Raw genomic sequence first — 21231 nt, forward strand, 5'->3', positions numbered from 1 at the left:
AGTAGCTGGGACTACAGGCGCCCGCCACCATGCCTGGCTAATTTTTGTATTTTTAGTAGAGATGGGGTTTCACCATAGTGGTCAGGGTGGTCTCGAACTCCTGACCTCGTGATCTGCCTGCCTTGGCCTCCCAAAGTGCTGGGATTACAGGCGTGAGCCATCGCACCTGGCCCTCCATGTTGTTTTAAAGACTATTTTTTGGAGAGTGGTCTCTCCCATTTCCAAGTGCTTGGGCCAGGTAGGGCTTGCTTGCTGTGTGCCTCACACCATGCCACAGCCCACATCACCCTTACCCACAGCAACCCTGGCAAGGCTCCGAAAGGTTGAAACTTACCAGAATCACTCAGTTAAAGCAGAGCTACTTCTACTTTCTAGTAGTGGAACTATTTCCACGATTGTGGGCTGCCTTTCCCAGTGAGGTGGCAGCAGGAAAGGGAACATGTATCATGTAAATGCTATGTGTAACCCCCCCACCCCATATTCCTCATGATGAAGAGGACAGTGATACAGTCTGTATCCAGGCACAACTGCTGTTGGCCGGTCAGATATACATACAGGATCATACACATATACAGGATCTTGGGACAAGGCTCTATCAGTTCTCTCCTTCAGATTTCAGTGAATGTATATATATATTCATTCCAACCTCAACAGAGTCCACAGGTGGCAATGACTTGAGAGGGGTTTCTTTAGTATACAAAGCTCTGCCCAGGCCTCCATCTCTAGTGTGGGACCTTGGACTTGGTCCTTTGTCTTTTTATTTTTGTTCTTATTTTCTATTTTTGAATAGAGGTGGGGGTCTCACCATGTCGCCCAGGCTGGTCTCAAGCTCCTGGTCTCAAGTGATCCTTCTGCCTTGGCTTGCCAAAGTATTGGGATTACAGGCATGAGCCACCACACCCAGCCAGCCCTTTGTCTCGAATGGAGTCTCCCTCTAACAGCTCTTGGGTTCATTTCTCCCTTTTTCTGCCTTTTTCAAGGTTCCACCTTAGGTATGGCCTCTGGCATGGAGTGGCAGTCATTTATGTGCTGTTTGGACTTCACTTGCCAATCTATCTTGTGTGGTTGTTTGTTGGTTTTGAGACAGAGTTTCACTCTTATTGCCCAGGCTGAAGTGCAATGGCACGATCTCGGCTCACCCCAACCTCTGCCTCCCGGGTTCAAGCGATTCTCCTGCCTCAGTCTCCCGAGTAGCTGGGACTACAGGCATGCGCCACCACACCCAGCTAATTTTGTATTTTTAGTAGAGACGGGGTTTCTCCATGTGGATCAGGCTAGTGTCGAACTCCCAACTTCAGGTGATCCACCTGCCTCGGCCTCCTAAAGTGCTGGGATTACAGGCGTGAGCCACCTGCCTCTTGTGTGGTTTTATTATGCTTTAAGAGATCTCTGCCCCCTACCCAGCTACCCAGAAACTACCAAGTAGTTTCTGGTTTCTAGGAAAGGGTGGTGGAAGGAAGGGGAAGAAAATTCACCTCATCACATGTATTTTATCTCAATTTACTCTTCACGACAACCCTATAGGGTAGGTATTCTTTTACAACATGAGGGAACTGAGGCTCAAAGAGATCAATTTAACAAAGCTACAAAATGGCAGAGTCGTGATGCGAACGAGAACCATCTGGCTGCAAGCCCTGTGCTTGATGCGCTACACTCCAATCTCTCCCAGGTAGCTGAGAAACTGGAGATGTTGAAGAAACAGTACGACGAGAAGCTGGCACAGAAGGAGGAGCTTCGCAAGAAGTCTGAAGAGATGGAGCTGAAGCTGGAGCGAGCCGGGATGCTGGTGTCGGGGTTGGCAGGCGAGAAGGCCAGATGGGAGGAGACAGTCCAGGTGAGATCGACTAATACCACCTGGTGTCCCTTCCCTCTGCTCACCACTTCCAAGAGACCCATCCCTTTTAGCTTGAGGGGCAGTCAGGGAAAACCGGGACACCTGGGTACAGGGAACTCTAAGAACTGAGGTGTGGGAGCTCTTCCCCTCCCCCTGCACACTTTTGGTGAGAGTAATGGAAGGAAAGGCTTTTTGCACCATTAGGGATCTGCTTCAGTGTTTGGATAGGGCTGTGAAGCACACACAAGGACTCGATGTAGCCCACCGACCAGAGAGAAAACAGACATGGCACATCTTGTTTCTGCCCTCAGTGAGCTCCTGGCTTCGCAAAAGGGTTGGGCCTCATCACCAGAATGTAAACATTGCCATTAGAGATAGAGAACTCGAAAGTAATTAGAACCAGGCTAGAGTTGTCAGGACGCAAAGGTTTAGGGGAAGGAAAGAACCTCTTTGAACTAGACGGTGTCCAGAGGAGCGTGCCTTCAATAGCATTCCAAGAGTCTCCCAGAGTGCCGGGGCCCAGGCAGGCTTACCCTCCCTCCTGTCCGCCAGGGTCTGGAGGAGGACCTGGGCTACCTGGTGGGGGACTGTCTCCTGGCAGCTGCCTTCCTGTCCTACATGGGACCCTTCCTGACCAACTACCGGGATGAGATTGTCAACCAAATCTGGATCCGGAAGGTGAGATGGGGCTCAGGTATGATAAGCGAGCTCTGAAACCAGGGCTGGGGGCAGGACCTCTGGAAATATTAAGAGATACCGTGAAGACGCAGGGGCTGCTGGGCTCAGCTCTTCAAGTTAAAGCTTGGGGCTTTTCTCTCCTCAGATCTGGGAGCTTCAGGTTCCTTGCTCCCCTTCCTTTGCCATTGATAACTTCCTGTCCAATCCTACCAAAGTCCGGGACTGGAACATCCAAGGCTTGCCCTCAGACGCCTTCTCCACGGAGAACGGCATCATCGTCACCCGAGGCAACAGGTCAGGGTGCTGCTGGGCGTGGGGGCGGCACGGGAGAGACGGCCTCGCCTCTGACCTGTACTTCCCCTCCAGGTGGGCGCTGATGATCGACCCTCAGGCCCAGGCCCTGAAATGGATTAAGAACATGGAGGGAGGCCAGGTGTGAGGCTGGGGGGCCGGATTAGTCCCCCTCTTCCTGAGGCCCCACCTCTCCCGCAGTGTTCCTTCACCTTCCCCCTTGCTCTCTAGGGCCTGAAGATCATTGACCTGCAGATGAGTGATTACCTGCGAATCCTAGAAAACGCCATTCAGTTTGGATACCCTGTGCTCCTTCAGAATGTGCAGGAATATCTGGACCCCACACTCAACCCCGTGCTCAACAAATCTGTAGCCCGAATCGGTTAGGACAAGTCCCCAAGACCAGCTGAGTGGGATGCTAGGGAGGGAAGGACTGGCTGTCTGACTGTCCTGTTCTTACCTGTCCCTCCGTTCAGACAGCCCTGGGCTGGGGCCTTAGGACAGGCCAAGTCACTGCCCCTGGACGCCGGTGGGGGACGGGTTAGCTGGTACCCGTCACATGGAGTCCTTGCCCCTGACCCTTCCGTGGAGGCAGGTGGTCGGCTGTTGATGCGCATTGGCGATAAGGAGGTGGAATACAATGCCAGTTTCCGTTTCTACATCACCACCAAGCTCTCCAACCCCCACTACAGCCCAGAGACCTCAGCCAAGACCACCATCGTTAACTTTGCCGTTAAAGAACAGGTGGGTGCAGGCTGAGGTCCAGATTGAGCTAGGGTGAAGCAGGAAGAGTTGGGAAGGATTGAGAAAAGGGATAAGCTTGTGTTGGGCAGCTGAGGATGAGGGGTCTTTCGAGGTGGAAAGGGATGAGGAAGGTGAAGGTCAAAGGGGTGAGAGCCCCTCACTGCGAGTGCTGATGCCCCAGGGCCTGGAGGCCCAGCTGCTGGGCATTGTGGTGAGGAAGGAGCGGCCTGAGCTGGAGGAGCAGAAGGACTCACTGGTCATCAACATCGCGGCTGGCAAGAGGAAGCTCAAGGAGCTGGAGGATGAGATCCTGCGGTGAGGCCCTGCCTCCCCCTCCCACCGCCCCACAGGTCTACTCCCAGCCAGCCTCCACCCAGTCTACCCCAGGCACGACAGCATCCCAGGGAGCCTGGTCCCCCTAATCCCTTGCTCCATGTGCCTCTGGGCCTCCCCCTAGGCTGCTGAATGAGGCTACCGGCTCCCTGCTGGATGACGTGCAGCTGGTGAACACACTACAGACCTCCAAGATCACGGCCACAGAGGTGACTGAACAGCTGGAGACCAGTGAGACCACAGAGATCAACATTGACTTGGCCCGGGAGGTAAGCTCCTGGCCCTCCAGCCCTGCCTCCCGCCAGCCATCTAAGATGCAACTCCATCATGACGGCTCGAGACCCCTCCTTCCCTGAGCCCCTGCTCCCTGCCATGTCTCTCGGTGGCCCTGATTCCACTCCCCTGCTGGCAGGCTTACCGCCCGTGTGCCCAGCGGGCATCGATCCTGTTCTTCGTGCTCAATGATATGGGCTGCATCGACCCCATGTACCAGTTCTCACTGGATGCCTACATCAGCCTCTTCATCCTCAGCATTGACAAGAGCCACCGCAGCAATAAGCTGGAGGACCGCATTGACTACCTGAACGACTACCACACCTACGCTGTCTACAGGTCTGAGGGTGCCCCCAGTATGCCCCAGTCCGGAGGCCGAGTGGCCGTGGTTCTTCTGGCCACTGCGCCTTCATGCTTTCCCACGCCGTGGCTCTCAGCCTGCCGCTGTCCCTCGGCACACGTCCTCCTGGTAGCTCCTGGCTCCCATGGCTTAACCATCACCTGTGGGCCGACGATTCCCCATCTTCTGTCTGTAGCCCTCCCTTGAGCACTGGACTTGTCTACACAACTGTTGGTGATACCAGCACTGCCCAAATGTTAACGGGCAGGTAGCACGCTGGCAATCTTGTGAAAATACCAGTTGGGATTTGGCAGGTCTGGGGAGGGGCCTGGGGTTCTGCAACTCCAGCAAGCTCCCAGGGGCTGCCACTGCTCCTGGTCTGTGGATCACATTTGAGCAGCAAGGAACTGGACTTCTCTACCCTGACATCCCACAGACCCTTCAAGCTCAACTCGCCTCAGATCCAACTCATTCTCTTCCCTCTTCAGAGTCCTCATCCTTGGATGTCACCAACGCCCACGACCCAGTCACCCAAGCCAGAAATGGGGAGTTATCCTTTATTTTTTATAATTTTTATTTGTACAGAGAGGGTCTCCCTATGTTGCCCTGGCTTGTTTCCAACTCCTGAGCTCAAGGGATCCTCCTGCCATGGTCTCCCACAGTGTTGGGATTACAGGCGTGAGCCACCATGCCTGGCAAAAACTGGGAGCTATCTTTGACTCTTCCCTTTCAAAGCAGTCACCAGGTTTTGTTCATGAATATTTCTGCAAACTGTTCCCTCCCCATCTTCCCACTGCTTGGCTGTACTTTAGTTCTGGCCCTGGTGATCCTTTTTTCTGAGTTGCACAATGGTCTCCTAGAGGTCCTCCTGCCTCTACCCACTCCCTCTCAACCTACCCTCCTGCGTTGCCCACCTGAGCAAACCCGACCATGCTGCTTCCCGGGTCTGACTGCCAGTGGTTGGTTGCTTGATCCCGGTGGCTCACGAAAGCCCTCATGACCTGGCCTTCTCTTGCCTCAGCCTCACCTTTCCCACCTTGCACTGGGTGCCTGAGCATCCCTGACTGCCCTGCATGCTGTGCCCATCTTGTGCTTTTGCTGATGCTGTGACCTCTCTGCCTCTCCCATGTCACCGGAAAACTCTGCTGCACCTTGGAGCAGCTCCTCTCGGAAACTTCCCCTGAGTCCAGCAGGCAGGGACATCATAACCAATAGCTTCTCTGTCCTCTCCGAGACTGCAGCTTATTCATCTTTGTGTCTTCAGGACCTAGCAGAGTGCCTGGCAAGATAGTAGGGGAATAATGAATGTTCTGTTTTTTTAATGGAACTGAATGACTAATTATAAGTGAATGGCCGGGCACATTGGCTCACTCCTGTAATCCCAGCACTTTGGGAGGCTGAGGTGGGCGGATCACCTGAGGTCAGGAGTTCAAGACCAGCCTGGCCAACATGGTGAAACCCTGTCTCTACTAAAAATACAAAAATTAGCCAGGCGTGGTGATGGACACCTGTAATCCCAGCTACTTGGGAGGGTGAGGCAGGAGAATTGCTTGAACCTGGGAGGCGGAGGTTGCAGTGAGCCGAGATCGTGCCATTGCACTCCAGCCTGGGTGACAAGAGTGAAACTCAGTCTCAAAAAGTAATAATAATAATAATAAGTGAACTCTGGGAAATTATTATCTCTAGGCCCCTGAGTCCTTGGCTGTTTCCAGGTTAGGATCAGAGGCTGGTGAGGTCCTCTGTGTGAGGCTGTGTGATAGTAGGATGCTAGCATTCGTGTGGAGCATCAGCCCCCATTCCATCCTGCCTCTCCCTCCTCTCTGCCTTTCTCCCAGGTACACCTGCCGTACCCTTTTTGAACGCCACAAACTACTATTCAGTTTTCATATGTGTGCCAAAATATTGGAGACTTCTGGCAAGCTCAACATGGATGAATACAACTTCTTCCTACGTGGGGGTGTGGTGAGTTGGGCAGAGAGCACATCCCAGGGTGGGATGGTCAAGGTTGGGGATGGTCAAGGTCAAGTGTGTCAAGGACTCCAGACCCAGAGGGTCAGGCCCACGGCATCAGTGAGTGAGCTGAGAAAATCCAGGCCAGCATCAGGTGCATGGTGAGCTCCCTGGGGCTGTGGAGGTGACTTGCTATGCGCCCCCTTGCCCTCAGCACAGGCTGGGCTTTGTGGCATGTCTCACCTGTGACCCACAGATTGGCCTGATTTTGCCACTTTTTTACTGCCTTTCAAGGCACTCCTTCCCCAGCCTGAGTTCCATGGTCGCCCTCACAATCTCTCCCCCACAGGCTCCTCAACCCCCGTTTTCCTCCTCTCTCTGTCGCATCTATCACTCTGGCTAGATCCAGCTCCTCTGCCCCTCTGTCCCTGCATGGCCCGTGCGCTGAACACGGCCGGAGAAGAACACATCCACAGTGGCTGAACTCGCTCTAAGTCCATGATCATGAACCCCAAGGAGGCCCTTAAGGCTTCTGGACAATCATGCTGCACTCTCCCGCCCTCCTAGACAACATTTTCTTTACTTTTCCCACCTTCACTTCCCACCTCTCATGCCAAACTCTCAACACAGCAACCAGAGAAGTCACACTCTGTCACTCAGGCTGGACTGCAGGGGCAGTGATCTTGGCTCACTGCAGCCTCGACCTCCCGGGCTCAAGCCATCCTCCCACCTTAGCCTCTGGAATAGCTGGGACTACAGGCCTGTGCCACCACGCCTGGCTAATTTTTGTAGTTTTTGTAGAGGCGGCGTCCCACCATGTTGCCTAGGCTGATCTTGAACTCCTGGGCTCAAGTGATCCTCCCACCTCAGCCTCCCAAAGTGCTGGGATTATAGGTGTGAACCACTTTGCCCGGCCTGAGAGGTCCTTTTAAAGTGGATGCCATTGTGACTGGCTCCCCATGGCAGGCGCCACCTCCCACCACACAGCCCCCACTCCACTCCAGCCACGCAGGCCTCATTGCCCTCTGCGACCCCCCTGGCACGTCTCACCTCGGGGCCTTCGCATGGCTGTGCCTTCTGCTGGAAGCCTACTGCCCGGCGTGTGCACCTGGCCGTCTCTCATCTCCTTCAAACCTCACCTCAATGCGACCTTGATCTTTTTATACTTCAAACTCCACCTCAACACAACCAGTCTCCCTTACCCTCCTCAGAGTATCCTATTTTTCCATAGCACTGCCATCTTTGCTATACTAGATAATTTACTTATTTGTTACGTTTTTGGTTCATAATCTGCCCATGAGTTCACAATCCCATATTAGAAAACAAAATCCCCAAGGGCAGAGATATTTTCCATTTTGCTCAGTAATGCATCCCAATGATTAAAATGCATAGTTGGCAAACAATAAATGTTTGTTAAGAAGAATGAATAAGCGAGTGAGCGAATGAATGAGTAAACAGTTTGTGCTTGCGTGAAGGCGAGGCTACCAAGAAGTCATTAGGTTGGAGACATTATTACCAGGCAACCAGCAGAGGGCGCCAGCCTCCTAAATTTGAACTGTGAGGGCTAAGGGCAGGGTCTGAGTCCTAGACCCTCACGTTTATTCCCCAGGATCCCTGTATTCATCTCTTCACTCTCATACAAAACCCATTTTGGGCCGGGCGCAGTGGCTCACACCTGTAACCCCAGCACTTTGGGAGGCCGAGGAGGGTGGGTCACCTGAGATCAGGAGTTCAAGACCAGCCTGGTCAGCACGGTGAAACCCCATCTGTACTAAAAATACAATAATTAGCTGGGTGTGATGTTGTGCACCTGTAATCTCAGCTATTCCGGAGCCTGAGGCAGGCGAATAGCTTGAACCTGGGGGTCAGAGGTTGCAGTGAGCCGAGATTGCGCCATTGCACTCTGGCCTAGGTGACAAGAACGAGACTCCATCTCAAAAAAAAAAAAAACAACGAAAAACAAAACAAAACAAAAAACCCTCCATTTTGGCTTTCCCACCGAGAGAGAGAGAAACAGAGAGAGAGAGAGAGGAGAAAAAGATCACTCTTCTTTTGAAGTATTCCCAAGTCAATCCCTTTTTTTCCCCCTCTCCCACCAGGTCCTGGATCGGGAGGGCCAAATGGACAACCCATGCACTAGCTGGCTTGCAGATGCCTACTGGGATAACATCACAGAGCTAGACAAACTGACCAACTTCCACGGACTCATGAACTCCTTTGAGCAGTACCCTCGTGACTGGCACCTGTGGTATACCAGTGCTGCCCCGGAGAAGGCAATGCTGCCAGGTACCAGGCATCTGTACCCCACTCTTTCTCCTTCCCTCCATTCAGCCGTGTGCCTGCCCTTCCCATTGTCCTCCATCCCCTCTCCCAGCTGGTGCCGGGGTCCTGGCCCAGAGCACATTCCCGGCAGGTGCCCTGTTGTCTGGATTCCCCGCTCTTCCGGACTCACTCCCTCTCCCTGCAATGACTCACCTCGTCCCCAGGTGAGTGGGAAAATGCCTGCAATGAAATGCAACGGATGCTGATCGTCCGCTCCCTGCGCCAGGACCGCGTGGCCTTCTGCGTGACCTCCTTCATCGTCACCAACCTTGGTTCCCGCTTCATCGAGCCGCCTGTGCTGAATATGAAGTTGGTCGGTGGCTCAGCTTCCTTGTCTCCACGGCCCCTGGGTCTTTCCTGCCTTCCTCTGTTTCAGTCTCCTGCATCTCTCTCTCCTACTTCAGGCATGTGGCCTTCTGCCTGATGCTATACCTGTGCTTCTGGCAGGTGATGGAGGATTCAACCCCACGATCCCCACTCGTGTTCATCCTGTCCCCTGGTGTGGACCCCACCAGTGCCCTGCTCCAGCTGGCAGAGCACACAGGCATGGCCCAGCGCTTCCATGCCCTGTCCCTGGGCCAGGGCCAGGCCCCTACCGCTGCCCGACTCCTCCGAGAGGGTGTTACTCAGGGTTGGTGTCCATCCTTTCTTTCACCCCCATCTTCAGCCCAGTCCTTGTCCTTAGAACTGCCAACCTCAAATATACTACTGTCCCTGTACCTCCCACTTCTACAGAGGGTCCCAGAAGTGGCAGATCTGAGTGTTCGGCCCCCCTAGCACCCCCGCCCCAATACCAGGTGGAAAGCATGAGGACAGGCAGGGCTTAGGAAATGATTCCCACTGACCCTGGCATCTCCTTGCAGGACATTGGGTGTTCCTGGCAAACTGCCACCTGTCACTGTCTTGGATGCCTAATCTGGACAAGCTGGTGGAGCAGCTGCAGGTGGAGGACCCTCATCCATCCTTCCGCCTCTGGCTCAGCTCCAGCCCCCACCCAGACTTCCCTATCTCAATCTTGCAGGCCAGCATCAAGATGACCACAGAGCCACCAAAGGTATGTGGTCATAGACAAAGAGCATCAGCAGGGTCATCTGGTCTACCTTACCTCCTGCCAGCACCAGAGAGAGGGCTCAACCTAACAACAACATGCTTTGATTTGATTGTCCTCAAAAATTTCCACCTCATTCCTCTTCTGTTTGTGCCAAACTCCTAGAACACAATAGTAATATCTAACATTTCTTGAGGGATTATCATGTGCCAGGCACTGTTCTAAGTTTCTTACGTTTATTAACTCGTTTAATATGCGTGCGTGCACATACACATCGTGTAAGGTGAATACTGTTACCCCCATTTTAAAGATAGGAAACTGAGATACGGAAAGAGTAAATAAGTATTCCAGAGCCAGAGTTTGGGTAGTTGGGTCTCCAATTCATTCTTTTATACCTCAGAACCTTCCTGCCTCCCACCATTTCCTTACATTCTCTTCCGAATGTCACACTTCCTGCCTCTTTGCCCTTCCTTTCCTCCAACTCTACTGAAATTTTTATCTCCAGTATCACAAGCTCATCACCAAATGCAATCATCACCACCCTCTAAAACCTGCCGTGTCACTGCGCTTCACCCACTCACCCTAAACTATTTTAGTAGCTTTTCATTGCTCTTAGTCAAGATCAAAATCCTTTTCGCTCACCCTGTGAAAAGCACATAGACCAGTATGTATCATCCTCAACAGATAAGAGCTGTTTGAATCACGCATGGGTGCCTTTTATCATTCTTAATCCCCTTGGCCACTTGGGGCAGCTGCCACAGTTGACTGTCCCTTTCCCTGGCTCCCTGACACATCGCTCCTGCTTTCCCCACTGTCTTCTGACATATCATTTATTACTTCTGTGTTTCTTTTTCCTCTGCCTGTGGCCAGATTGCAATACTTACTCCTTGACCTAAGGACTAAGAGCAGAGGGCCAAAGAGGGGAGGGACCCTCAGTCCTAGCCCAATATTTCTCATTCTATATTTTCTCCTTTCACAAGTTGTTGGAGAAACTGTCCTTTCCTTTCTTTTTTTCTTTTTGTTTTTGAGATTGAGTCTCACTCTATCACCCGGACTGGAGTGCAGTGGCCCGATCTCAGCTCACTGCAAGCTCCGCTTCCCAGGTTCATGCCATTCTCCTGCCTCAGCCTCCCAAGTAGCTGGGATTACAGGCGCCCGCCACCACGCCCGGCTACTTTTTTGTATTTTTAGTAGAGATGGAATTTCACCGTGTTAGCCAGGATGGTCTTGATCTCCTGACCTCGTGATCCGCCCGCCTCGGCCTCCCAAAGTGCTGGGATTACAGGCGTGAGCCACTGCGCCCGGTGAAATTGTCCTTTTCATTATTTCAACTCTAATCCCATCTCTGGCACCAGCACCAAAGTCAGTTCCAACTCTGAACTGCCATCAGATTACAAAGCACTTCTTGGCACACCAGCACCACAACAGCACATTCGTTTCACACTCTTTTTTATCTCAACCCCCAAGACTCAGAATGTGATTGTGTTTAGAGACAGGATGTATTTTTAGAAAGAGTCTTGGCCACGCATGGTGGCTCAGGCCGGGTGTGGTGGCTTACACCTGTAATCCCAGCATTTGGGGAGGCTGAAACAGGTGGATCACTTAAGCCCAGGAAGGTGAGATATGGAGTTCAGGTATGATAATCCCAGCTAGAAGTGGAGGTTGCAGGGAGCCGAGATTGTGCCATTGCACTGCAGCCTGGGTTCTGCCTTCCATGTTCAAGAAATTCTCCTGTCTCAGGTGTGCGCCACTACGCCCTGCTAATTTTTCCATATTTAGTAGAGACAGGGTTTCGCCATGTTGGCCAGGCTGGTCTCGAACTCCTGACCTCAGGTGATCCACCCGCCTTGGCTTCCCAAAGTGCTGGGATTACAGGGATTACAGGCGTGAGCCACCGCGCCCGGCCCCGGCCTGAGTTTTACTCCAAAAAGAAAGTCTCTGTATTCACAGCCACCAGTTGCCAGTTTGGGATATAGTCCTGGAGTATATTCCTGGGTCACTTCCTGCTATCCAGTCTTTTTTTAAAAGCTAGCTAGTAAGTAGATACAAAAGAAGATTTACAAAATTTATGCAAGTTATAAAGGATCGTGATTCCATGAATATCTGTGTGCCCATCATCCTTTTTTTTTTTTTTTTTTTGAGATGGAGTCTCGCTCTGTCACCCAGGCTGGAGTGTAGTGGCGCCATCTCTGCTCACTGAAATAGCTGCCTCCCAGATTCAAGCGATTCTCCTGCCTCAGCCTCCGAGTAGCTGGGATTACAGGTGCACACCACCACACCTGGCTAATTTTTGTATTTTTAGTAGAGATGGAGTTTCATCATGTTGGCCAGGCTGGTCTCGAACTCCTGACCTCAGGCGATCCACCCCTCTCAACCTTCCGAAGTGCTGGGATTACAGGTGTGAGCCACCGCGCCCAGCCCATCATCCTTTTAAGAAAGAAAAATCCCAGCATTTTCTTTGAAGTCCTGGTGTGCCTCTTCCCAGTCTCATCACTTTCTCTCTCTACTCAGAGAAAACCACTCTTCTGAATCTTATATTTGTCATTTTCTTTATAATTTTTTTCTTTTTCTCTGGAGTTAGAGATTCTTTATCATAATGCTTTATCGTTTGTATTGCTAATGCAACCATTGCTATGTATGTTTCTCTGCAACTTGCTTTTTTCATTCAACATTATGTGTTGACATTCATTCATGATGTTCTTCGCATTTTGTAATTCTTCATATATTCTAGATCCTAATCCTTTGTCAGTCATGTGTTTTGTGGTTTGTCTCTTCTCTTTTATGCTGTTTTTTGGTGAAGATAATTCTTAATTTTTATGAGGTTGAATTTAGCTATCTTTCCTTTTTTAAATGGTTTGTGCTCCTTTGTCTTGTTCAAGAAATCCTTGCTTACTTTAAGACTGTAAAAGTACTCTCCTATACTTGCCTTCCAAAAAATTTATAATTTGACTTTCACATTTAAGTTTTTAATCACTTGGAATTCACTTTTGTGATGTAGTATCAGGTAGAGGTCCAATTTGCTTTTGTTTTTGTTTTGTTTTGCTTTTTTTTGAGACAGAGTCTTGCTCTGTCACTCAGGCTGGAGTGCAGTGGTGCAATCTCAGCTCACGGCAATCTCCGCCTCCGGGGTTCAAGTGATTATCTTGCCTCTGTCTCCGGAGTAGCTGAGATTACAGGCACCTGCCACCCTGCCCAGCTAATTTCGTTATTTTTTGTACAGACGGGGTTTCACCATGTTGACCAGGCTGGTCTCGAACTTCTGACCTCAGGTGATCCAACCGCCTCAGCCTTCCAAAGTGTTGGCATTACAGGCATCAGCCACTGTGCCCAGCCAATTTTATTTATTTCTACCTGGATAACCAATTCTCCCAGTACCATTTCTCAAATACTACGAAAGCATCTTTCTGATCCGTAGTGCCTGCTCAGCCTTCAATCATGTTTCCATATATGTGTGGGTTTCGGGGTCCTTTATTCTGTTCATTGGTCAAATTGTTTTATCCTGGAATCAATACTTTAGTCTTTTTTTGTTTGTTTGTTTGGGATGGAGTCTCGCTCTGTGGCCCAGACTGGAGTGCACTGGCACCATCTTGGCTCACTGCAACCTCCGCCTCCCAGGCTCTAGCAATCCTCCCACCCGCACCTTACAGGTGTGTGCCACCACTCTGGCTAATATTTTATTTTTTTTGTAGAGACTGAGTTTCACCATGTTGGCCAGGCTGGTCTTGGACTCCTGGGCTTAAGCTGTCCTCCGCTTCAGCCTCCCAAACTGTTGGGATTACAGGTGTAACCCACAGTGCCGTGCTGATATATTTTAGTCTTAATTACCATATAGTTTTATAATAATTCTTGATAGCTGGTAAGGCACAGTTTCTTACCTTATTCTTCTTCAGGCTATTCTTGACCTTTTATTTTCCAATATAAGTTTTAGAATTCGTTTGTTCTACAAAAAAAAATTATATTGATCAATTTGGGGAAAATTGACATCCTTAGGACAATGAAGCTCCTAATCTGTAAGTATATCTCTCCATTTATTCATTTTTTTCCTCTTTTTTTTTTTAGAGAGGTCTTGCTTTATAGCCCAGGTTGAAGTGCAGTGGTACAATCATAGCACAGTGGGATTGCAGGTGGCATGAGCCACTGTTCCCAGCCTCCATTTATTCTTTATTTTAATAAAATTCTGTAATGTTCTTTTTTTTTTTTCTTTTTTTGGGACGGAGTCTCGCTCTGTCGCCCAGGCTGGAGTGCAGTGGCCGGATCTCAGCTCACTGCAAGCTCCGCCTCCCGGGTTTATGCCATTCTCTCGCCTCAGCCTCCCGAGTAGCTGGGACTACAGGCGCCCACCACCTCGCCTGGCTAATTTTTTGTATTTTTTTTTTTTAGTAGAGACGGGGTTTCACCATGTTAGCCAGGATGGTCTCGATCTCCTGACCTCGTGATCCGCCCGTCTCGGCCTCCCAAAGTGCTGGGTCTTTTTTCTTTAAATAGAGACAGAGTCTTGTTATGTTGCCCAGGTTGGTCTCAAACTCCGAGGCTCAAGTGATCCTCCCATCTTGGCCTCCCAAAGTGCTGAGATTACAGGTGTGAGCCACCATGCCTGGCCTAAAATTCTGTGACTTTCTCCATAAATAATCATACATTTTAATTGGATTTATTTCTGGGTACTTGACATATCTTGATGTCATAAATGGCATTTTTAAAAAAGTCACATATTATATTTGTTACTGCTATCCAGTATTCCTCAAATTTATCACTATTCCATTCTGTCAGTTATGGGTAAGTCTTTTTAAAATGCTGTTTGAACAGATCGCTGTCCTACTCAAGATAGAGAGTGGCTCCATGATGCCCGTTGAATCAAGTCCAAATGGCTCAAACATTCATCTTTTTTTTTAATTTTTTTTTTCTGAGACAGAGTCTCGCTCTGTAGCCCAGGCTGGAGTGCAGTGGCATGATCTCAGTTCACTGAAACCTCTGCCTCCTGGGTTCAAGCAATTCTTCTACCTCAGCCTCCCAAGCAGCTGGGACTACAGGTGTGCGTCACCACGCCTAGCTAATTTTTGTATTTTTAGTAGAGAGGGGTTTTACCATATTGGCCAGGCTGGTCTCAAACTCCTGACCTTGTGATCTGCCCACCTCGGCCTCCCAAAGTGCTGGGATTACAGGCATGAGCCACCGCGCCCGACATCCATTATTCTTACTGCATCTCCATCTATCCATGGCCCTCCTCTTCCCACCTGAGCACCTGCACTTGACTTCAGCCAGGCTCATCCTCTCACTTTATTCTGTCCTCAGTGCCTCTATTCAACTCTTTCCATCTCCAGGAAAGCAACACTCTCCTCTCAAGCCTAGTCATATCTTTCCCATTTGGAAGGCTTAGTTCAAATCCCAGCTTGCTCATGGAGCCTAATAATGCCAGTCACATAGACTGTCCCTCCTTGATGATATATTATGGGCTTTTCAATCTACACTAACCTTTGCACACAATTCTGTACATTTTTGTTAGTTGCATGTGTATGTATTTATCTTTGTTCATATTTCCTGGCACCCCAAATTGTGCTAGCCCTACCTACCACTGAGAACATCAGGGCTGAGAGGATCAAAAGTGGTGGGACGGCCGGGTGCGGTGGCTCACACCTGTAATCCCAGCACTTTGGGAGGCTGAGGCGGGTGGATCGCTTGAGGTCAGCAGTTTGAGACCAGCCTGGTCAACATAGTGAAGCCCTGTCTCTACTAAAAATACAAAACATTGGCCAGGCATGGTGGCCGGCGCCTGTAATCACAGTTATTCCGGAGGCTGAGGCAGGAGAATCCCTTGAACCCGGGAGGCGGAGGTTGCAGGGAGCTGAGATCTCGCCATTGCACTCCAGCCTGGGCAACAAGAGCGAAACTCTGTCTCAAAAAAAAAAAAAAAAAAAAAAAGTGGTGGGACAAGAAGGCAGGGCTGCCGGAAGCCCATATAGTGCCTGTCTGAGAACTGGAGAAAGGCACTCAGCCTTGTGGAGGAATGCAGATTGTGGCATGTAGATCAAGGGCTGCATTTCAGCCTCCACTCACCCTTTCAGCCAGTGCCTTTGTGCAATGAAGAACCTCCACAACTGTACATGGCGGTGCCAGTGGCAGGTCTGAGTATGATGCATGTCACCCCATCTCTGTGTTTCATTGTCCCCAGGGCCTAAAGGCCAACATGACACGTCTTTACCAACTAATGTCAGAACCACAGTTTTCCCGCTGCTCCAAACCTGCCAAATACAAGAAGCTGCTGTTTTCACTCTGTTTCTTCCACTCTGTATTACTTGAACGCAAAAAGTTCCTGCAGCTTGGCTGGAACATCATCTATGGCTTCAATGACTCTGACTTTGAGGTTTGTATTAGCCAGGGGTCCTCATCCCAGCCCTCTCTCCTCATACTTCCTACCCCATGGCTCCCCTGTGGGACTATCCATGGACAGAAAACCTGTGTTGAGGCCCCATTGGCAGATTTCCTGCCATAACTCTGTGGGAATGGGGGCTTGGGTTGGGACCATGCCTAGGTGTCAGAGAACTTGCTGAGCCTCTATCTGGATGAGTACGAGGAGACACCTTGGGATGCACTTAAGTACCTCATTGCCGGCGTCAACTATGGTGGACATGTCACAGATGACTGGGACCGGCGCCTGCTGACCACCTACATCAATGATTACTTCTGTGACCAGTCTCTATCAACTCCCTTCTACCGGTGAGGGGGAGGTGGCACTGGGCAGGGAGCCAGAGGTCACAAGCCAGCCAGATGGCGGGATCAGGGGTGAGGGAAATGTTTGAGGAGAGGACGTGAGATTGGGAGAAGACAGAGTTTGTGGGATTGGGAGGGGGAGCAGGGCAGGGGGCTGGACAAATGGCACATGCATAGGCTTGGGGTCTTGGCCTGGCATTGAGGCCTGAGTCCCCATAATGTGGCAGTAATTATGCTATGACTCCCTAGGTTGTCAGCACTGGAGACTTATTTCATCCCCAAGGATGGGAGCCTGGCTTCTTACAAGGAATACATCAGTTTACTGCCTGGCATGGACCCCCCTGAGGCCTTTGGCCAGCACCCCAATGCTGATGTGGCCTCTCAGATCACTGAGGCACGAACCCTCTTTGATACTTTGCTTTCCTTGCAACCTCAGATTACACCCACCAGGGCTGGAGGCCAGACCCGGGAAGAGAAGGTAAAAAGAGCCCGGCCTGTGGCAGGGTGGAGGGGGGGGAGAAGGGGGGGCTACACTCAAGAGCTCCTCCCTGCTCAGGTCCTTGAGTTGGCCGCTGATGTGAAGCAGAAGATCCCTGAAATGATCGACTATGAGGGGACCCAAAAACTGCTAGCTCTTGACCCCTCCCCTCTCAATGTGGTCCTTCTGCAGGAGATCCAGAGATACAACACACTGATGCAGACCATCCTGTAAGACAGATCGGGAACTCTGCAGAACATGGGAGGGGGTGAGGAGAGGCCTTCGCCTTCTGGCTAGAATGACGTTCCCAGGCCCATCCCATCTCTAACACTCCACCTCATCCTGCTCAGGTTCTCACTGACAGACCTAGAGAAAGGCATCCGGGGCCTCATTGTCATGTCTACAAGCCTGGAAGAGATTTTCAACTGCATCTTTGATGCCCATGTTCCTCCACTCTGGGGAAAGGCAAGATTATACCATTGTTGATCCTTCTCCAACAATGAGCTCCCCTCTCAATCCTGTGCCCCCCAATCTCCTGGTTCTAGGTGGGCATACAGCAAACTGTAGGGAGCCTAAACTTTGAAGTTAGATAGGTTCAAGGTTGAAACCTGGCTCTGCCATTCATTGACTGACTTCTTACAATTTATTAACTTACAGACTTTTACTCAGGGCAAATTACTAACCTCTCTAAGGATGTTTCAAAGATTCCCAGTACTGTGCATACCACTCAGTAGGTGTTTGGTTAATGGTACCTGGTTAATATTACTGCAGTCATTGTTATTAATGAATAGCTGTCATTGTATGCCTCTTTCCTGGAAGTCGGCTTTGGAGTTTTGTTCACCTGTAGTTGGGGAACAGGGGCTGACACCACATAGTCTTCTCATATCTGCTTCAGGTGCTCAAAATAAGGATTTGGGCTGGGCGCAGTGGCTCACGCCTGCCATCTCAGCACTTTGGGAGGCCGAGGCAGGCAGATCACCAGAGTTCCGGAGTTTGAGACCAGCCTGGTCAACATGGTGAAACCCCGTCTCTACTAAAAAATACAAAAATTAGTCAGGCGTGGTGGTGGGTGCCTGTAATCCCAGCTACTTGGGAGGCTGAGGCAGGAGAATCACTTGAACTTGGGAGGCGGAGGTTGCAGTGAGCCAAGATTGCACTACTGCACTCCAGCCTGGATGACAAGAGTGAAACTCTGTCTCAAAATAAATAATATGGATTCAAATGCATGGCTAAATGAGTGAATACACACGCACTCCTTCCCCAGGCATACCCCTCACAAAAGCCATTGGCTGCTTGGACCCGGGACTTGGCCATGCGTGTGGAGCAGTTTGAGCTGTGGGCCAGCCGGGCCCGGCCTCCTGTGATCTTCTGGTTGTCTGGTTTCACCTTTCCCACTGGCTTCCTCACTGCTGTGCTGCAGTCTTCAGCTCGCCAAAACAATGTGAGCAATACGCAAAGTGTGAGGGGGATGTATGCTAGGGCCATGTATGTGTTCTCCTCTTCCGGGTCCTCCCTCATTCTCACTTTCAACCCCCAGGTTTCAGTGGACAGCCTCTCCTGGGAGTTTATCGTTTCCACTGTGGATGATGGCAACCTAGTGTATCCCCCCAAGGTGGGAGCCAGTTGTGCTTGGAGCTCTGAGCAAAAATGGGAAATAATTGGACGAAAAGGGAGGAGAGAGCGAGTAGGCCAGGGGCGCCGCCAACATAAGTCTAGCTTCCCCCAGACCTGCTCCCATTTCTCCCCAGGATGGTGTCTGGGTCCGGGGCCTGTACCTGGAAGGTGCTGGCTGGGACCGGAAGAACTCCTGCTTGGTGGAGGCAGAGCCCATGCAGCTTGTCTGCCTCATGCCCACGATCCACTTCCGGCCTGCAGAGAGCCGCAAGAAGAGCGCCAAGGGTGGGACAGCTCCCCAGGCAGGACCTGCCTGCCCCGTCCCTAGTTTGGAACCTAACCCATTCTTTACTCCAGCCCATCCCACACCCGCTCCTGCCCTGCTCTCCCAGAGGCTCCAAGGATCTGACTCTTCCTCTCCTTTCCCCCAGGCATGTACTCCTGCCCCTGCTATTACTATCCCAACCGGGCAGGCAGCTCAGACCGAGCCTCCTTTGTCATCGGCATTGACCTGCGGTCTGGGGCCATGACATCTGATCATTGGATCAAGAGGGGCGCTGCTCTACTCATGAGCCTGGACAGCTGAGACCTCCTCCCCTTCTCGGCTTGAGAGAGGGTCGGGGACTCCAGGAGCTCAGACTGATGTTGCACCTAGGACTGAGGCGGGACCTCACTCAGACTTTGACCTTGGCCGAATTTGTGTGATGTGGCCCTGGAAATACCTAGCTGTGTTAGCCATAAAAGTGAAAGAGTTGTATTGGAGCTCAGTGCTGTAAAACACCCGCGACAACAAGCCTTAAGTCTCTCAATGCAATGGTGAGGGTCTGGGGAGAGAGGAAGCCCGAGCCTCACAGAGGACAGAGCTACTGGGGAGGTGCTACTGGACGGGGAAAGAAATGAGGGAGGTGGGGCGGCCTGGAGAGGAACGGAGGCGTGGCCCTGAACGAATGGGCAGGGCGGAGCCGCCTGAAGAGGCTGTGGCTTAAGTCTCTGGGCAGGACTTCAGTGGGTGGGGCGGGGCTTACCTTAGAAGGGCGCGTGATCCAAATGGGGTAGGGATTTGTCAGGCAGGGATCAGGGCTGAACCCCGTACACTGCACCCTGAACCCACTACTCCCACCCGGCATCCTAGTCGGCACCCGTCCTGAGGCGAGCGGGACCGGCAGAAGACGGGGCGGAGCCGGAGAGGGGGACTGGAGCGTGAGGAGGGGCGGGACCACGAGAAGGGGGCGGGGCTGGGGAGCGGGGGTGCGGGTGTTTGTGTTGGAAAATCCAACTGCGCCACTGGGCGGAGCGGCCCCCCCAGCCCCGGCCTGGGAGAAGGGGGGGCCGCTCGACCCCCTGGGATACCTTGGGGAGCCTGAACACCTGGGACCCCCCCAGAACCAGGTAACGGGGAGCCGCGAGGACGTCTGGAAAGAGGGAAACCTTCCCGGTGCAGCGGGGCAGGACGCCTGAGTCTCTGGAGGGGTAGAGCTGGGGATGGACGTTTGGGTCTTGGGAAGGGCACTGGGAAGACTGGGGCGAAGGTCATGGGTCCCCTAGAAGAGAGTACGGCAGGGAAGGAGGAAGAACTGGGAGGCAGATGTCTCACGTTCCAGATGTCCAGAGGGGCCTGAAAGGACTCCCCGTTCCCCTTGGGCTGGGATTCCCCTTCCCGACTCCAGGGCGGGGCGGGGCGCAGCGGTCCTCACTGAAGGGCAGGACTAAAGGGCAGAGTTTGCAGACAGGCCAGTGCCATGGCCCAGTAAGGTCAGATGGGTCAGACTTGGGTGTGTCCCGGTCCCAGGGCTACTTTAAGTCTCCCTCCAGTTCTCTGCGCGGGTAAGGTGTAGAAGCCTTAGCCTGACCTTCCCACCAGCGGCCCCGAGAGCCTCCCAGCGGTAGCCTTCGCCCCCATCCCATTCCCCCCACTGCGCCTCCCCTTCACTCCGTCTCGCCCCGCTAGCCTCCTCATCCCTAGTTCTGCTCCCACTCTGCCGTTCCCGAGCCCTCGCGCGCCCCGCACGGCTTCTCGGTGCGGAACCTTCCCAACGTAGCCACAAGATGGCGAGGGCGAGACGCGCACCCAGGGCAGCTGGGAGTGCGGGTGGGGGATGTGACCGTGAAAGTAGTGAAGCCCTCCGCCCCGGTCCGAGGGAAAGGTGGGCTGAGGCCCCCACTTGACTTCCTGTCATCTGGGCCCCCTCACAGGAAATTGTGGGCAAGAGGTCGCAGCGCAGAAGATGGGGAGGAGGCTGGGGACTCTCTCAATCTCCACCTCTCCGGGCAGGGGTAAATAGTGGGGAGGGGGGCACGCAGGGCGGTTGCTAAGCGACGTAGATTCGCTTCCTGTTTGCTGCAGCTTATGCTATGACACTTGGCGGGGAGATTAGAGAGAGCGGAGGGCCAGAAGACTGTGGGGAAGGTCGAGGGCAGGACGCCTGGTTCCCGGGACAGGAAGAGCCCTGGGAGGAAAGCGGGGAGGCAGCGAGCTGCGCCGCGACCGAAGGGGACTCGGCGATTGTCCGGAGGTGGGAGGGACCGAGGCGCAGCGTTCACCTCGGCTCCCCTTCCCTCCCCGGGGTTGCTTGCCTTGTTGCCAGAGTAACTGGTGGGCGAGAATTGGGAGCCGGATTCCC

The 21231-nt window shown here is 52.2% G+C and overlaps 2 protein-coding genes across 3 annotated transcripts in view; both read left to right on the top strand.

The window, feature by feature from the left end:
• Nucleotides 1-19372, top strand: part of DNAH2 (dynein, axonemal, heavy chain 2) — a 124488-nt gene extending 105116 nt beyond the window's left edge. The window contains 23 exon segments of the mRNA XM_011958636.1: nucleotides 1670-1834; nucleotides 2387-2512; nucleotides 2658-2806; nucleotides 2879-2945; nucleotides 3035-3185; nucleotides 3399-3547; nucleotides 3729-3862; nucleotides 4005-4149; nucleotides 4293-4492; nucleotides 6329-6455; nucleotides 8543-8729; nucleotides 8930-9078; nucleotides 9213-9396; nucleotides 9629-9819; nucleotides 15980-16171; nucleotides 16340-16524; nucleotides 16768-16996; nucleotides 17075-17226; nucleotides 17347-17461; nucleotides 18261-18437; nucleotides 18534-18608; nucleotides 18745-18895; nucleotides 19042-19372. Of these exon segments, the coding sequence (XP_011814026.1) occupies nucleotides 1670-1834; nucleotides 2387-2512; nucleotides 2658-2806; nucleotides 2879-2945; nucleotides 3035-3185; nucleotides 3399-3547; nucleotides 3729-3862; nucleotides 4005-4149; nucleotides 4293-4492; nucleotides 6329-6455; nucleotides 8543-8729; nucleotides 8930-9078; nucleotides 9213-9396; nucleotides 9629-9819; nucleotides 15980-16171; nucleotides 16340-16524; nucleotides 16768-16996; nucleotides 17075-17226; nucleotides 17347-17461; nucleotides 18261-18437; nucleotides 18534-18608; nucleotides 18745-18895; nucleotides 19042-19196 (3555 nt within the window). The 3' untranslated portion in view covers nucleotides 19197-19372.
• Nucleotides 14314-21231, top strand: part of KDM6B (lysine (K)-specific demethylase 6B) — a 27421-nt gene continuing 20503 nt past the window's right edge. The window contains exons 1-2 of one of the 2 annotated variants that reach the window (XM_011958565.1): nucleotides 14314-14324; nucleotides 17262-17264. The gene's annotated coding sequence lies outside the window, so the exon portion shown is untranslated. Of the gene's footprint in view, nucleotides 14325-17261; nucleotides 17265-19933; nucleotides 20000-21231 lie in introns of those variants that run through there. The other variant, XM_011958566.1, reaches the window with a different exon arrangement.

The sequence above is a fragment of the Colobus angolensis genome, unplaced genomic scaffold (assembly GCF_000951035.1).
Source record: "Colobus angolensis palliatus isolate OR3802 unplaced genomic scaffold, Cang.pa_1.0 Scaffold47, whole genome shotgun sequence".
Lineage (NCBI taxonomy): Eukaryota > Metazoa > Chordata > Mammalia > Primates > Cercopithecidae > Colobus > Colobus angolensis.